At 56.6% G+C, this 14,677-nt stretch overlaps 3 protein-coding genes across 5 annotated transcripts in view; 1 reads left to right on the plus strand and 2 right to left on the minus strand.

The window, feature by feature from the left end:
• Nucleotides 1-6,228, minus strand: part of ITCH (itchy E3 ubiquitin protein ligase) — a 96,940-nt gene extending 90,712 nt beyond the window's left edge. Inside the window, exon 1 of the mRNA XM_053958737.1 lies at nucleotides 6,222-6,228. The gene's annotated coding sequence lies outside the window, so the exon portion shown is untranslated. The remainder of the gene's footprint in view (nucleotides 1-6,221) is intronic.
• On the plus strand, nucleotides 1,268-12,059 carry GSS (glutathione synthetase). 2 transcript variants are annotated; one of them, XM_053958740.1, is made up of 13 exons: nucleotides 1,268-1,341; nucleotides 1,918-2,053; nucleotides 3,168-3,313; nucleotides 4,546-4,621; nucleotides 5,419-5,558; nucleotides 5,673-5,789; nucleotides 5,923-6,003; nucleotides 6,283-6,360; nucleotides 7,904-7,970; nucleotides 8,574-8,768; nucleotides 9,150-9,231; nucleotides 9,568-9,757; nucleotides 10,432-12,059. In XM_053958740.1, the coding sequence occupies exons 2-13, from the start codon at nucleotides 1,925-1,927 to the stop codon at nucleotides 10,553-10,555; spliced, it is 1,425 nt and encodes a 474-aa protein (XP_053814715.1). In that variant the 5' UTR covers nucleotides 1,268-1,341; nucleotides 1,918-1,924; the 3' UTR covers nucleotides 10,556-12,059. The 2 variants fall into 2 exon arrangements, with proteins under 2 accessions (XP_053814715.1, XP_053814716.1); XM_053958741.1 differs by lacking the exon at nucleotides 1,268-1,341 and adding an exon at nucleotides 1,384-1,415.
• A 447-nt stretch (nucleotides 12,060-12,506) lies between these two features.
• Nucleotides 12,507-14,677, minus strand: part of ACSS2 (acyl-CoA synthetase short chain family member 2) — a 31,526-nt gene continuing 29,355 nt past the window's right edge. For both annotated transcript variants that reach the window (XM_053958614.1, XM_053958613.1), the window contains one exon: nucleotides 12,507-14,250. In XM_053958614.1, coding sequence (XP_053814589.1) covers nucleotides 14,123-14,250 — 128 coding nt within the window. In that variant the 3' untranslated portion in view covers nucleotides 12,507-14,122. The remainder of the gene's footprint in view (nucleotides 14,251-14,677) is intronic.

A 14,677-nucleotide genomic window follows, 5' to 3' on the forward strand; every position in this document is an offset into this window, starting at 1 on the left:
GTAGACCCAGTTGTCTCCTAACCCCCCAACCACCTGTCCCCAAATTCCTCCAGCACCTCCAACCCCTCCAGCCCCCCTCCATCCTGTAGAACCCCAAAACTTTCCCTAAACCCCCCTAGAACTCCCCTCAGGGCTCCTCCTGACCTCCAATGATGTAGATCTGCCAATCCCAGCCCCCAGACACCACCATCTTGCCCCATTCTGAATTTTCCCTGACTCCCCCAAACTCCCCAGGCCCCCTTGTCTTGTAGCTACCCCAAATCCCCCTAGGATTCACCCAGGACCCCCCGAGCCCCCTCCCCACCTCCAAACACATTCATCCACCAGTGCAGCAAGGGTTGGGGGGGGTCTCTGGGGAGGTTTTGGGGGTCTGGAGAAGGTGACACAGGAGTTTGGGGGGCTCTAATTAGCTTTAATTCCACTCTGGGTGGAGAAGTTGTTATAGATAGGTAATGTGATGGATTGGCTTTCACAACTAAGGGATGAAAATTGTATCTATGTTAAAAGAGATGTAGTTGTGTTATCGTAGTCTTGTTCTTTAGACATCCTCTGTTCTCCCCATGGTCCGCTTCCCCCTGCAGTATTGTTGCTGCCAGCCAGCCTTGGTTGTGAAAGTCTTGTGAAGGGAGCACTGGACAGCTCCACGGGAAGGACAGGGGCCATCAGCCACGGGCCCGCTCCGCGGAACCCCCGGCCAGCCCTTCTGGGGCCCTGCCAGTGCAGCGCAGCAAAGGCACGTGGCTGAGAACAGGGCAGGAAACGGAAACCAGCCATATCCCAAACTCCTTTCGCTTCCTCAGGCAGCTCTGCAGCTCCTGTCTTCCCCCGCCTGCCCAGGGTGAATTCAGCTCCCACGGGGGCAGCAGACGGCGGTGAAGGTGTTCGCACGGAATTATAGGATCGCCGATGTTGGAAAGGGCCTCTACGAACAGCGCGCCAACCCTTTCTTTCCATGGCTCCGGGCTCCCAGCAGCTCTGGCCCGAGCAGCCCCTGTACACAGCGGTCGGATTTCACCAGCTGCAGCCCCAGGCGCGGGCGAGCCCCCCCACCGCCCTCGTCGCCCTCACCGTGTCGCGACATGACGTCACACCGCCGTGACGCAGCCCGGCGCGTGCGCGCTGCGCTCTCCCAACGCGGCTGCTCCTCCTCCCGCCCCCGCTGCGCGGCATCGCGCACGGTGGGCTCTTTCCTCACGCTGATTGGTTTATTGAGCTGCCAATCTGCGTGAGGGGCGGAGCGAGGGGCGCGGCCCGTCCAATCAAAGGGCGGTCCGCAGCGCCCGCACCGAGCGGCCGGAGCGGGTCCGGGCGGCGGGACCGGGGCGCCGGGACGGACCGGGGGTCAGTGAGGGGCCGGGAGGGACCGGGGGTCAGTGAGGGGCCGGGAGGGACCGGGGCGCCGGGACGGACCGGGGGTCAGTGAGGGGCCGGGAGGGACCGGGGGTCAGTGAGGGGCTGGGGGCAGTGGCGGTCTGGTGACCGCGGAGAAACAGGCGGCATCAGAGAGGGCGAGGGGTCCAGGAGCGGGAGTCGGGGAGGGCGCGGTGCTCGTGGGTCAGTGAGGGCCTGGGGGCCGGAGAGGGACAGAGGGTTCGGGGGTCAGGGGACAGCGATGTGCCGAGGGCTGGGGCTCAGGCAGCGGGGAGCGGGAACCAGGAAGGGACCGGGGGTCGCGGACCAAGGTTGGGGGTAAGGGCGCACTGATGGTCTGAGGACCGGGGATCGGCGAGGGCACAGGGAGCGGGGATCAGGGCACAGGGAGCGGGGACAGCCAGGGGCCGGGGGTCCGGGCACAGGGGCTGGGGACAGCCGGGGGTCTGGGCACGGGGGCTGGGGACAGCCAGGGGCCGGGGCTCAGGGCACCGGGGCCGGGGCTCAGGGTGCGGGGCGGGCGGTGACGCTGTGCTGTGCCCGCAGCGCTGCCATGGCCGCGGGCTGGCAGGACGTGGTGCGGGACGCGGCGGCCGTGCGGGAGGCGGCGGCGGTGGCGGTGGACGCGGCGCTGCTGGCGGGGGTGCTGATGCGGACCGGGGAGCAGCCCAACGCCTCGGATGTGAGTGCGCGGCGCGGGGAGGAGCTGCAGCTGTGCGGGGGTCCCGGAGCCCTTGGCAAGGAGCGGCTCCCCAGGGGACAGCCTTTGCTGTCCCTACACTGGGGCTGCAGCTCACAGCCCATCCCGCTGATGAGCGCAGCTCCCCAAGGGACAGCCCTGCCATACAGATTACCTTTTCCAAGGAGAGAGATAGATCTGGGAAGGCTTAGGAGGTTGCCTGTTGTGGTGCTGGGAGTTTAATCCTTTTCCCAGCCTCTCACCACCCATGTGAACCTTTGAACCAGAGGAGAGTCTCACGGAGGGGCCTCTGCTTTTGGCATGTTCCCAGCTACAGTCAGCCTTTGTCCCATAACTGGGGTGAGGTGACAGGGGTGGAGGTGGCTGATATTTGGGGTTTGCCTCTGGACAGTCCCTGGCAGCTGGCTGGGGTGGGAGGGCTCAGCCTGTTGGGGCAGAATGCCATGAGAGGTCGCAGAGGAAGAAGTACCCCTGTGTAGGAGGGGTGGGGCACCATTGGGGAAGGGTCCCTGAGGAGCCTGGGGGCAAGCAGGCAGCTGGCAGGGGTACAGGGAGGGAGGTCTTCACCATAGCACTGCTCCTTGATGTCAGGTCAGGGCTCTGAGAGATCTCAAAGGGTGAGAGGAAGAGGGAGCCTGGGAGGAGAGGCCAAACATACCGCCAGTGTCCCTTGTTTCATGTAAAAATCCAGGTAAATTGGAAACTTCTCTGTGGTGTAATAGATGGACTTTGAGTGTGACCCCGTGCCTGAGATGTGGGATGAGCCAGGGCTCTGGAGCAGGGATCAAAGGAAGTAACTGACTGGACTGGCAAATTATCTTTTTCTCTTCCCCTGAGAAGTTCTGGAGACAGTGCTGTCCAGTTCAGGTGGAGACAGGAGGAGGCAGTCAGCCCAGCCCAGGCGCTGGAGCAGCAGTGCCCCATGGGTGGTTCATAAAGCAGAACCCTCAGAAGTTAGGAATCAGCAGGCTTGAGGCCATGTGTCTGCCCTGCAGGGCTGGGGGTGCCTTCAGCCTTCAGACAAGCAGAGGAAGCACATCCTTAGCCCCTCTTCAGCTGCCTAGCCCTGACTGCTCTGCTGTGTCCCTTCCTTCAGGTGGTGAATTATGCACCCTTCACGCTGCTCCCATCTGCAGTGCCACGGGCCTTGTTTGAACAAGCCTATGCTGTCCAGCAGGATTTTAACCTGCTGGTGGATGCTGTCAGTCAAAACAAAGAATTCCTGGAGCAAACTCTGGCCAGGTAACATTTTTGTGTGTTGCATTTTAATGAAATATTTTAAATGTAAAGCCTTTATCACCCTTCTGGCATCCCTACCTTTCTGAGGTCTTGTTGGGCCCCAGAAAATGGGACATCTGGCCAAGACCTGATTCTCTGCTATCATCTTCAACTTCTCCACTTTTTCAGGCTTATGAATTCATACTTGTGAGCTTTTTGGCCCCTGGGCCTTAAATGCAAATCACTGGAGTCTTTGAGTACTGGATTTAGGAGTCTCTTTTAGTCTTATTCTGCATCTGCCTGTGTCTGTCCAGTAACCACCAGCTCTGCTGCAGCAGTGATGAGAAGGAGGTGTCTGTTCTGTCTCCACACCCTCCATCAGTTACCCCCATCCCTTCTTTCCCAGCCACAAGCTCTGGCTGCAGGAGGGCTGTCCAGCCATGGCTCCTGGGTTCTGCTGAGTTTATCTGTGGCTGTTTCCCTGGGCAGCAGTGACCATTTGTCGCTTGTAATTGTGGGGCTGATGCTTCCACAAATCTCTCTTCCCTTCCCACTCTCTGTTCTGTGCTGCCTGTGCACGTGCTGCTGCCGCTGGCACTGGGACAGAGCAGAGAAGGCTGTTTTCCAGCATCCTTTTGTTTTGTTAAAGCCTGACCCCTTGGAGCTGTTCCAGAGCTGGCTGTAGCCAGAGCCTGTGGGGACATGTTTGTACCTGTGGTTAAAGAATGCAGTACCTGGGGCTTGTGTGTGCTCAGGTGCCTGCCCTGTGCCAGGGCAGCTCCCTGGAGGTGCTGCTCAGGGATTTGGGGCCCTGAGGAAAAGCCAGATCTGCTCCAACAGGGCCACAGTGTGTGGGATTTGGAGCCTGACAGGACAGGGGGATTGCATGAAGCTTGTGAAACTTCTCTGAACTGTGTGTGCAGGCCCAGAGAGACCTGTGGTTTTCTTGTCTGAACCTGCAGAATTCTGCTGCACTTCTTTGCCTTTACTTGTCCCATCCCTGCCCTGTCCGTGAGTCACCTCTGCACAGGAGGGTCTTTGTGGAGTGGCTGTGCTTGGCAAACTGGGTTTGTGTTGTGGTTTTGCACTGAGCATTCATGGGGAGGTGTTTCACAATGCTACAGCACTTGGTTGAGCCTCAGCCCTGCTCTTTGCTGGAGAATGCCCCTGCTAAGGGCTTTTTCTGCAGAAGAATTAATTTTCTTGTTCCTCTGTGACAGCAGCAGCAGGCTGACGTGGTCTGTGTTTCTCTCTAGCACCATCAAGGTAGATGACTTCACAGCTCGACTCTTCAGAATCTACATGCAGGTTTTGGAGGAAGGCTTGGCTCAGGTACCTGGGCAGGAGATCCCCATGGTCTGTGCCCCTTGGCAGTGTGGTGGGGGTGCCTGGGCTCTGGCTGCAAGCTTTTCACTGTGGACTCTGAGCTGTGCCAGGCTGGTCACTCCCTGCCCTGCAATGTCTTGTCACAGGGGGTGAGCTCAGGACCTTGCCCTGTTGAACAGCTGAGCTCTTTGGTTGGTGCTGCTGGAAGCAGCCTGGCCTGGAGAGGGAGGATTTCCTGTGGTTTGTCTTTGTCCTCTGGGAGCCTCAGAGTGTGCAGGGACATGTGTCCTGTTGGCACCTGCACCGGCCAGGCCATCCCTGCAGAAGTTCCTTTACTCTCAGGAGTGTTGGGAGCTCCTCTGGAGCTCTTAGAGGGCTGTGGGCCCTGGGCAGGGGGCAGAGCACCCAGGTGTGTGACCTGCAATGGTTTGTATCAAACTGTGGGTGACAGGACAAGAGGGAATGGCTTCAAACTGACACTGAATAGTTTTAGATGAGATATTAGGAAACCTACTGTGCAGGTGATAAGGTGCTGGCACAGGTTGCCCAGAGAAGCTGTGGCTGTCCCATCCCTGAAAATATTCAAGGCCAGGTTGGACAGGGCTTGGAGCATCTTGGTCTAGTGGAAGGTGTCCCTGCCAGCTGCAGGGCCTGGGATAAGGTGGTCTTTAAAGTCCCTTCCAACCCAACCCATTGTGGGATTCTCTGACTGGATCTGCCCTGGGAGGATTTTGAAGCAAGGTCATCAAAGAATTTGCAGTTGAAGGTAACAGGAGACCCCAGCTTCCCTCCCTATGTTCCAGACTGTGTTTTTGGGCATCAACCGCTCGGACTACATGTTTGACTGTGGGCTGGATGGCACAGCAGCTCTGAGGCAGATAGAAATAAACACCATTGCTGCCAGCTTCGGGGGGCTCACCTCCCGCACCGCCGACGTCCACAGGTAAGGAGCACCTCCCACTGCAGCAGCTGCACTGCATGGCCCCTGTGCTCTCCAGGCTGCTCCCTTGGTCTGGCTGGGCATGGACATGGCATTTACAGCATTTGTGTTCCACAGGCTGGTGTTGAAAGTGCTGGGAAAGACCGAGGAGGCATCACAGCTGCTGCCCAACAACCCAGCGAAGGGGCTGGCCTTGGGAATTGCCAAAGCCTGGGAGCTCTATGGGTCCCAAAGGTAAGGACAGAGGAGGAGAACATGAACAGGAGCAGTGCAGGGAGCCTGAATCACAGAGATGGAGAGCTGGTGATCCAGCTAGGAGCATGTGGAGTGTTTATGGGTTTAATGATGTCCTTGGTATCTCTTCCAGGGCTGTGGTGATGTTTCTGGTGGAGGAAGTTCAGAGGAATATTTTTGATCAGCGTTGTGTAGAAAATGAGCTTTGGAACAGGTAAAGTTTGAATTTTCCTGGGATGGGAAAGGAAGGAGATGGTTCAATTTCTGGTCTAGAAAGCTGAGCAAACAGCTGGCAGATCATAGGAAACATAGGATGGGTTCCTAAAAAGGGAGTTTTTTGGGCTGTAGGATTTCTCTGGCTCCATAGCACAAAGCCTGTGGCTATTTGTGAAGGAACCTACAGATCCTCCTTGCTGCAGCCACGGATTCCACCCGTGATCTGCAGCTCAGGTACCTGTGCCCAGCCTGGTGACTCTTGCACTCCTGTTGGCAGGAATATCCGTGTGGTCAGGAAGCGGTTCCGGGATGTGTTTGAGCAGGGCTCCCTGGATGCCAGCAGGAGGCTGTATATGTGAGTATGAGCCAAGGTGCGCACTCCTGCCGGCTCTCGGGCACGCAGGGCTGCCAGTGGGAGCTTGCAGCCAAAGCTGACTGTGAGAAGTGACTGAGGAAAGCAGTTCTCTTCCATGCTCCAGGCTGCTGCTTCCTCTTGGAGCTCAGATGGCTTTGTGCTCATGGTGGTGAGATTTTGCAGACACACATCAGTGCCTTACAGCTGCAGTTATCATCTCCCTCCTTCAGCCTTCATTGCTCTGGGGGATCTTTACCTCCTCCACAAAGGTCTGCTCTGAGCAGCCCTGGCTGTTTGAGAGGCTTCCACAGAGCCATTTCCTATTTACTGTTCCCTTCCTGCTCTGCCACTGGGAGCTGGGCTGGGTTGTTAGTGCAGGAGGAGGAAGCATTCCATGTCCTTTGGGGATCTTTTGGGTTTGAACTCTCTCAGTGTCTTGCCTGCTCCCTGTGGAGACCAGGATGGGAGGATCACAGACTCCCAGTTGGTCCCAAGTGTGACGTTTGTCTTGTTTCCAGGTAATGTGCTGGGAGCTGTATGAACCTAAGGGACAGACTCCTATGAGCTGGAGTATGAACCTAAGGGAAGATGTATTTTATTGACAGTGATTTTTCTGTAGTGAGGCTGATTTTTTCGACTTTTGGGGTCTGTGCTGTGTTTAATTAATGAATGTATTGTTATGGCTGGATAGTGGAGGGTAAAGTGTATCCCTTGTTTTTCCTCCTGAGCATCCTCCCCTGTCACTGCTGGATGCCTCCTGCCTGCCTGCCAGCAGCTCCCAGACCAAGTGCACAGTTTGGAGGCCAAAGCTGGGGTGTGTGGTGCTACAGCTGTGCTGCCAGCTCAGCCCTGGCAGGCTGGTTTGGTGCCTCTCATGTTGTTGAGTTGATGTCTTACCTTGAATTGCCACAGGACCTTGTTCCCTCCAGCTTCAAGAATCACAGAGCTGTTAAGGTTGGAAAAGATCTCTGAGACTGAGTCCAGCCTGTGACCCAGCACCACTGAACATGTCCCCAAGTGCCACAACCTCACATCTTTGGGTCCCTCCACTGCCCTGAGCCACCTGTCCTAGTGCTTGACCACTCTTCCAGTGAAGAGATTTTCCCTAATCTCCAATCTAAACCTCCCGTGCTGCAACTTGAGGGTATTTCCTCTTGTCCTGTCCCTGTTCCCTGGGAGCAGAGCCCAAACCCCCTCCGCCTCAGCTGTCCCCTCCTGTCAGGGAGTTGGGCAGAGCCAGAAGGTCCCCCCTGAGCCTCCTTTTCTCCAGGCTGAGTCCCCCAGGCCAGTGTGGGGTAAAAGCTGTTAAAAATTAGGCCTTGGTTAGAGCAGAGGCTGGGTGTCAGTTCCCTGTGTCTTGGGACAGGCCAAGCTGTGGTTCAGTGGAGAGGAGCTTGCAGTGTTCAGCTTGCTCTGGCAGAGCCAGGCAGGAGCAGAAGGCCAGAGGCCAAGGAGAAGGGGCAGGGGGCTGTGATCCCCCCTTGGTGCTGGGATGGGGCAGGGCCTGGCCTGGCTCTGTGAGAACTTCTGGTTTCCATTCCAGGGATGGCCAGGAGGTCGCAGTGGTGTATTACAGAGAGGGCTACGTGCCCCAGATCTACAACGAGCAGGTCAGTATCTCAGTATCTCCCTGCCCCAGAAACCATCAGCTGGGCACTGCCCAGGGAGCTCCAAATAATCCCAGGGGCAGCCACCCTATCTGGGGTGGGGTCAGTCCTGCCCCGTGTGGCTGGGAGCGTTGGGAAGCTGTGACCCGAGAGCAGGTGGGTGACCCTGCAGTAAGAAAGATGGGTGGCTTTCTTTTCCAGGGGGTGATCCTTTAGTGCAGTACTGAATTGTGTCTGTACAAGTAGGGGTTAACACAGGTATGACCACCTGCTTAAAGGTTTCAGACTTGGTCTACAGATCACTCTGTGCTCTCTTAGCACGATCAGGCTGCAGGTAATAGCACAGAGCAGATCTTGCTGGTGTCTCGAGGTGGCAGCACTGGACAAGCTGGGGAAGGTGCACACAGTGGATTAATTTGACTGTGCCACCCAGAGGTGGTGGGAAATTCATGTCTGCTTTTCTCTGGAGTGCTACTCCCACCCCCTGTCCCTGCCAGCAGGCAGGGAGGAGACAAACCATATGTCGATAACTGCACAGAAAAGAGCAGAGCAAACCTTTTGTGTGTTGTTTTTCCTCATGGTGTGGCTGCTCCTTTGCTGCCTCAGAACTGGGCGGCGCGGCTGCTGCTGGAGAGGTCCCGGGCAGTGAAGTGCCCCGACATTGCCACGCAGCTGGTGGGCACCAAGAAGGTGCAGCAGGAGCTCAGCCGGCCAGGGACGCTGGAGAAGCTGCTGCCCGGCCACCCTGCGGCCATCGCTCGGATAAGAGCCACCTTCGCAGGACTCTACTCCCTGGACGAGGTGAGTGGGAGTGGGGCTGGAGCAGGAAGGGACGTGCACACCTGTGCTCTTTGCTTGAGAAGAGGAGAAGGCTTTGCTGTGGTCCTTGGGGAATTTGTTGATGCCTCTGCTCAGAGGGATCTGCTGAGGAGCCCCTGCTGCTCCCTGATGCTTTGCTGTTTGCAGAATTGTTTAGGTTGGAAAAGCCCTCTAAGATCACAGAGTCCAACCTTTGACCAAACACCACATTATCAACTAGACCATGGCACTGAGTGCCACATTCCACCATTCCTTGAACGCCTCCAGGGGTGGTGACTCCATCCAGCTTGTTCCCGTGCGAAACCACCTTGTGCATGAAGAAATTATTCCTGGTGTCCACCTGTTTCCATCCTTTCCTGCCAGGGTGAAGAGGGTGACAGAATAGCTGCCACAGCCATCGCTGACCCCGACCGCTTTGTGCTGAAGCCTCAGCGTGAAGGTGGAGGTATGAGCTGGGCTGTGGAGGTGTCAGCTGGGCTGGGCCCCTGGGGGTTTCCATTGTGGTTTGTGCTGTATTTGGGACAGGCAGTAACTGTGCCAGCTCCTGGTCTTGTGCTGAGGGATAAAGGGTGGCTTATGGCTACTCATAGCCATGGGGACTAGTCCTGCCACTAAGGCAATTCTGCTGGAGGAGGCCCAAGGCCCTGGTACTGGGTGTGGAGAGCCCAGGCAGCACCTGGGGAGACAAAGGCTGGGTCATTTGGGCTGCCAGGGCCACAGAGCTGGGGCCAGGGGCTTCTGCTGTCCTGGAAGGGCTTGATGTGCTGGTTTTGTTTGCCAGGGAACAACCTCTACGGTGAAGAGCTCAGGGAGGTTCTGGAGAAGATCAAAGACAGCCCTGAGAGAACCTCCTACATCTTGATGGATAAGATCAAGCCCCAGCCAGCACTGAATTACCTGCTGAGGGCTCATAGCCCCCTCCAAGTGTCTGAGTGCATCTCCGAGCTCGGGATCTTTGGTGTCTATGTCAGGTGAGCAATGTGCTTGTGTTCCAGGGCAGCTCCCTGCTCCTGCTGTGGAGCTGGAGCTTTCTGCCCTCTGTGCTGCCCAAGCACAGCCACAGGACAGGTGTCTGGGGACGTGCAGGTGCCAGGGACAAATGTGACCATTCAGTCTGTGCCCCTGGGAGCAGCTCTGAGCACGTGTGCACATGCTGAGCTGCAGCTCTGAACTTGCTGCCAAACAAGCTGTTGGAAAACCACAGGGCTCGTGCTGGCAGTTACTGGTGTAATGGGGTCTTCTTGTGGATGTGTCTCATCCCTGATTTCTGGGAGCACTTCTTGGGTTCTGAATGCAGCCCCATGTGTGGCTTTTCCTAAGCCCTCTGAAATACTTGGAGGCCTAATGCCTGTTCAATCCTAATAGGAGCTGCTTTTGGTTAAAACCCTCATAGGCCACGTTTCCATAGGGTATAAATGAAAGTCCTTTTCACCCAGTTTTGGGAACAAAGGTGCTGTGGCAGCATTCAGCCCCTGGAAATGCCCATTTGCAGAAGGGCCAGTGCAGCCACCACTGCAAGGCCCCCAGGTTAGCCCTGGGGCTCTGCCCTGCCCTGTGTGCTGACAGGAAAGGTGCATCGTGCTGCCCCAGAGAACTGCCAGGAGCTCTGTGCTCTGCAGGGGCTCAGTTTCCCTCTCCTCTGCAGGCAGGGCCAGGAGCTGGTGCTGAACCAGGCCGCGGGGCACCTGCTGCGCACCAAGGCCATCGAGCATGCGGACGGCGGCGTGGCAGCCGGGGTGGCCGTGCTGGACACGCCGTACCTGGTGTGAGGAGCCACAGCCCCACCCTCCTCTCTCTGCTGCCTGAAGAGCTGATCTGTCCCAGGGATTTCTCCTTAGGGTGCTTGCCAAGGTCCGACTGCTGGAGGCTGTGAGGACGGACTGTGTGATCCAGCTGCTCAGAGGTCCTGGGTGCCAGTCCCAGCTTCTTCTGGTGATTCCTCCTCCAGGGAGAAGGATTCCATTGCTCTGCCTGCTCAGGAGGCCCTGCCCTGGGCCCAGCCCAGCTGTGACTCCCAGGACTGCTGGGTTCTGGATGTTCCCTGGGGCCTGGCTTGGGGGCAGAGGGATGTAGAGCAAAGGGTCAAGGTGCCAAAACAGGCCTTTGTGCTGCTCCCACTTTTGAGCTCTTTATGCTGCATGATTTCTGGAGACATACACAGCCTAAGGAATGAGAGGAGAAAGGTGGATGGGCAAGTATCAGCCTTTATCTTCATCCAGTGCCTCAGTGCTCTCCGGCTTAAAGAGAGCCCAGCTCCACTCACCATGGCCCCTCCAGCCTTCCTTGCCATGCTGCTGCTGTCCTGATTTCTATTTTCCCTTGTGCCTGAGGATCCTCAGGGTTCCTGCACCAGGCACAGCTGCCCTGGATAATTTGCCCAAGGGCCTCTTGCTTGCTCTTGCTTTGCCCAACTCCCGTTTTATTGGACGGGGTGCCTCTGTGCCACACAGGGCAGGCAGCAGGGCAGGCTCCTGCTGCATCCTGTAGCCCTGTCCAACAGATCTCCACAGGCTGGTGTAAGAACCACTCAAAGATGGAGGCAATTCCCAAGGCAGCAGAGAATTGGAGCCCTGTGTGTGTTGATAAATCCCAAAGCACCCTGGGTTTGTGCCAGTGCATCCCACTACAGACCAAGCCCTGAGCATCTTCCTGTCAGGGAGCCCCAGCCTTGGGAATGCTCCTGCTGAGACTGGGAGCTCTCTGGTGAGGAAGCAAAGGAATTGCAGGGGAGGCTGGGCAGCACAGCCCCAGCTCCCAGCACCTTACTCTGGGACCAGTACCAGCAAAGGGGGAGACGTGGCTCCCTCCAGGTTTTATGGATCAGTGGGAACAGCTCAGCAGTGGAGGAGTCTGGGCTCTCCCGCTCAAGGTTGTCTGCCTCTTCCTCCAGCCTTCCTCCTCAGCCCTAAAAGCTGCACCTTTCTGGCAGTGAAGAGCCCAGGCAGCCTCAGCCCAGCCCTGTCAGTTACACAGAACCAGCACAGAGGCAGAATTCCTGCAGAATGGATGTGCTGAGTGGCAGAACCAGCACAAAAGCAGAATTCCTGCAGAGTGGATGTGCTGAGTGACAGAAGCAGCACAAAGCAGAATTCCTGCAGAATGGGTGTGCTGAGTGACAGCCCTGCTGGCTCTTTGCTGCTGCAGCACCAATCACCAGTCGGTCACCTGGGAAACTGCTCCATTCTCCAAGTGTGACTGAAACTGGGCTTCCTGGGTGTTTTGTTGGGGGATTGATTACCCCAAGCCAGAGATTAAAAGGAATGTGCAATCTGACTGCTGTTTGTGCCAGGTTTGTCCAAGCCCAGGGGCTCACCTGGCCAGGTGTGCAAAGATCCATGGCTGTGCCTGGAAGGGGACCAGACCTGGGGTGGAGGAGAGGCAGCCCTAAGCTGTGCTGACAGCCCTGAGCCTCCTCACCCAGCTCCCTGGCACTGGTGCTGCATGAGGGGGTCAGTGACACATGGGTGTCACACTGCCTTGTGCTTTGCACGAGCCTTAGAGCAGCACTGGCTGGAGACCAGGGAGAAACTGAGGCACAGGCTGCATCCCTGGAGCCAGCCACAGTAAATCCCAATGCATGGAAAAACATCATGCTGGCAGGAACCTGCCCCTCTTCATCCCAAAAGCCAATCCTGGTTTCTGGCATGGCCACTCCAGCTGCACTGAGCACCCTGGACTCAACAGCACACAAGCACCTACCACCCACACACTCCAAGCCTGTTTCCATTTTGTTTTCTTGAATTTTATTCCGTTTTGCATTAAATTCTCGCTGTTTTCCAGCCAAAATGACATAGCTGACAGAGTAACAGGAGGAACGATGATGTAGGAATCCTTGTCACCAAGGTGGCACAATGCAGTGGTACAGAGCTGTGGGGGCACACGGGACACAGGCAAGCACCGAGGTTACAGGTGACACAGGTGCTGTGCCAGTGAGAGCAGCAGGTAACAAGTGAGATTTGGGACTTGGCCAACAGCCCAGCAGAGCACCCCAACACCTGCCCTGAGCACCCTGACCCAGAGGCAGCTGCTCCTCCTTTCCAGCCCCAAGTCAGCTCAGGTTGCAGGTAATCCCTGGCCACTGGCACTCCCCAAAACGGCTGTTGCAGCAAGTTTTAAAGCCCAGTTCTCCTTTGGTTTAAGTGCAAAATCAAACAGTTCACATGCAGGTTTCATAGACACATTGCAAAGGAGGTATGAGCCCCAGCTCAGCTCTGGCTGGAGTTATCCTTCACTGGAGGAAGGATGGCTTTGGCAGGACCCTGGTGGTGGTCAAGGCTCTTGGGGAAAAGGTTTGGGGGCCTTTAGCTCTCAACATCCTTAAACCATGTCAGATTTAAGCAAACACTGACTTTAAACATCTCCCACCATTTTTTCCTGATGAGGAAATGTGTAGGACTCCCACAGCCCTGCCTGCCTTGGTTTCTCTGCTGTGGCAGTGGTCATGGTGCCTCTGCCTGGCTCCGTTTCCTCTCCATCTTTTGGTGTAACAGCTCCCAATCCTCACCCAGGACACAAAAGGAGCATCCAGCTACTCCAGCTCTGCTTCAGCTGTGAGCTGGTGGCAGCAGGGCTGGAGGAACCGGGGCTCCACAGAACATGTCACACTAAGGTTTTTCCCTTCCTGGCTCCAGTGGTGTCCATGGCCAGTGAAGGACCCTGGACTGGGGACAATGCACCAGCTGGCACAACACAGTGAGGAAGCAGCAGATCTTGGTATCAGATTGCCCCAAAAACCCTGTTTAAAGCCCAGAGCTCCCTGGAGCTTTGCCCCACTCCCCTGGAGGCTCCAGGCAGCAGTGCTAGCAGCAGGCCAGTGGATGCAGGATGAGCACAGCTGTGCAGTGATGATGTGCTGCTGCAGTGCTCCTGCAGCTTGCAGCACTCCAAGCACAAAAGGAAGCTCAGCTGCTCTGTGGGCAGTGGTGGATGCTCCTCCCAGGCCTGCCTGCATTGAGTAACTCCAGCATCACTTCCCCTCCAACCCCCAAAGCTCCTTCCCACTGTGCACAAGGTGCCAGGACATAAAGTAAATTAACACCCTTTCCCCCACCCCCCAAATTAAATTAAAATCAAGAACGAGGTGCTGAAAAAGGAGGAGGACGAGTCCCTCTGTGCACCAGGCTGACCCTCAGATGTGTGACATCCACCTGGAACACGACACACACCTCATCCAGGGCATGGACACGGCCTCTCCAGAGCCAGACTCTCCTCGTTCCTACGATTGGTACATTCAATTCAACAGGTGAAGGTTTCCTTCCCGGGCAGGCAGTGGCTGTTGGAGGGACCTGCTCATCAGATGCCACTGCCACTGTTCTCAGCAGGGACAGGTCCTGCTGCTACTGCTTAGTGTCACATCTGCTGTTGAAAAGGTGTTTGATGATGCCCGGGTCTGCCAAGGTGGAGATGTCCCCCAGATCTTGGTCATTTTTGGCAATCTTCCTTAATATCCGTCTGGTGATCTTTCCTGTAATGACAGCCAAGAAAGGGAAGGAGTCAGAATCCCAGAATGTTCTGGGTTGGAATGGATTGTAAAGATCAGCTCTTTCCAACCCCCTGCGAGGGGCAGGGACACCTTCCACTGTCCCAGGCTGCTCCAAGCCCCATCCAACCTGGCCTTGGACACTGCCAGGGATCCAGGGACAGCCACAGCTTCTCTGGGCGCCCTGTGCCAGGGCCTGCCCACCCTCACAGGGAACAATTCCTTCCTTATGTCTATTTAATCTACACCTGCCTTCCACTAGTTTAAAACCATCACCCCTTGTCCTTCTTGTCTGTCCATATAAAAAGTCCCTCTCCCCAGGAGTCAGGATCTCTTCAGCATCCTTAGCAGAACTGGGAAGTACCAGACCTGCACATCCTGCTCGCCCTGAGCTTGTACCTCCCCTACTCTG

Source organism: Vidua chalybeata, chromosome 17 (assembly GCF_026979565.1).
Source record: "Vidua chalybeata isolate OUT-0048 chromosome 17, bVidCha1 merged haplotype, whole genome shotgun sequence".
NCBI classification, from domain to species: Eukaryota; Metazoa; Chordata; class Aves; order Passeriformes; family Viduidae; genus Vidua; species Vidua chalybeata.

What these genes read in the sequence shown, in the direction of transcription:
- GSS (XM_053958740.1), top strand. Translation starts at nt 1,925, where the DNA reads ATGGCCGCGGGCTGGCAGGACGTGGTGCGGGACGCGGCGGCCGTGCGG. An exon ending in GAAAATGAGCTTTGGAACAG is followed by an intron (nt 6,004 to 6,282) that starts GTAAAGTTTGAA and finishes TCCTGTTGGCAG; the next exon opens with GAATATCCGTGTGGTCAGGA. An exon ending in GCCAGCAGGAGGCTGTATAT is followed by an intron (nt 6,361 to 7,903) that starts GTGAGTATGAGC and finishes TTTCCATTCCAG; the next exon opens with GGATGGCCAGGAGGTCGCAG.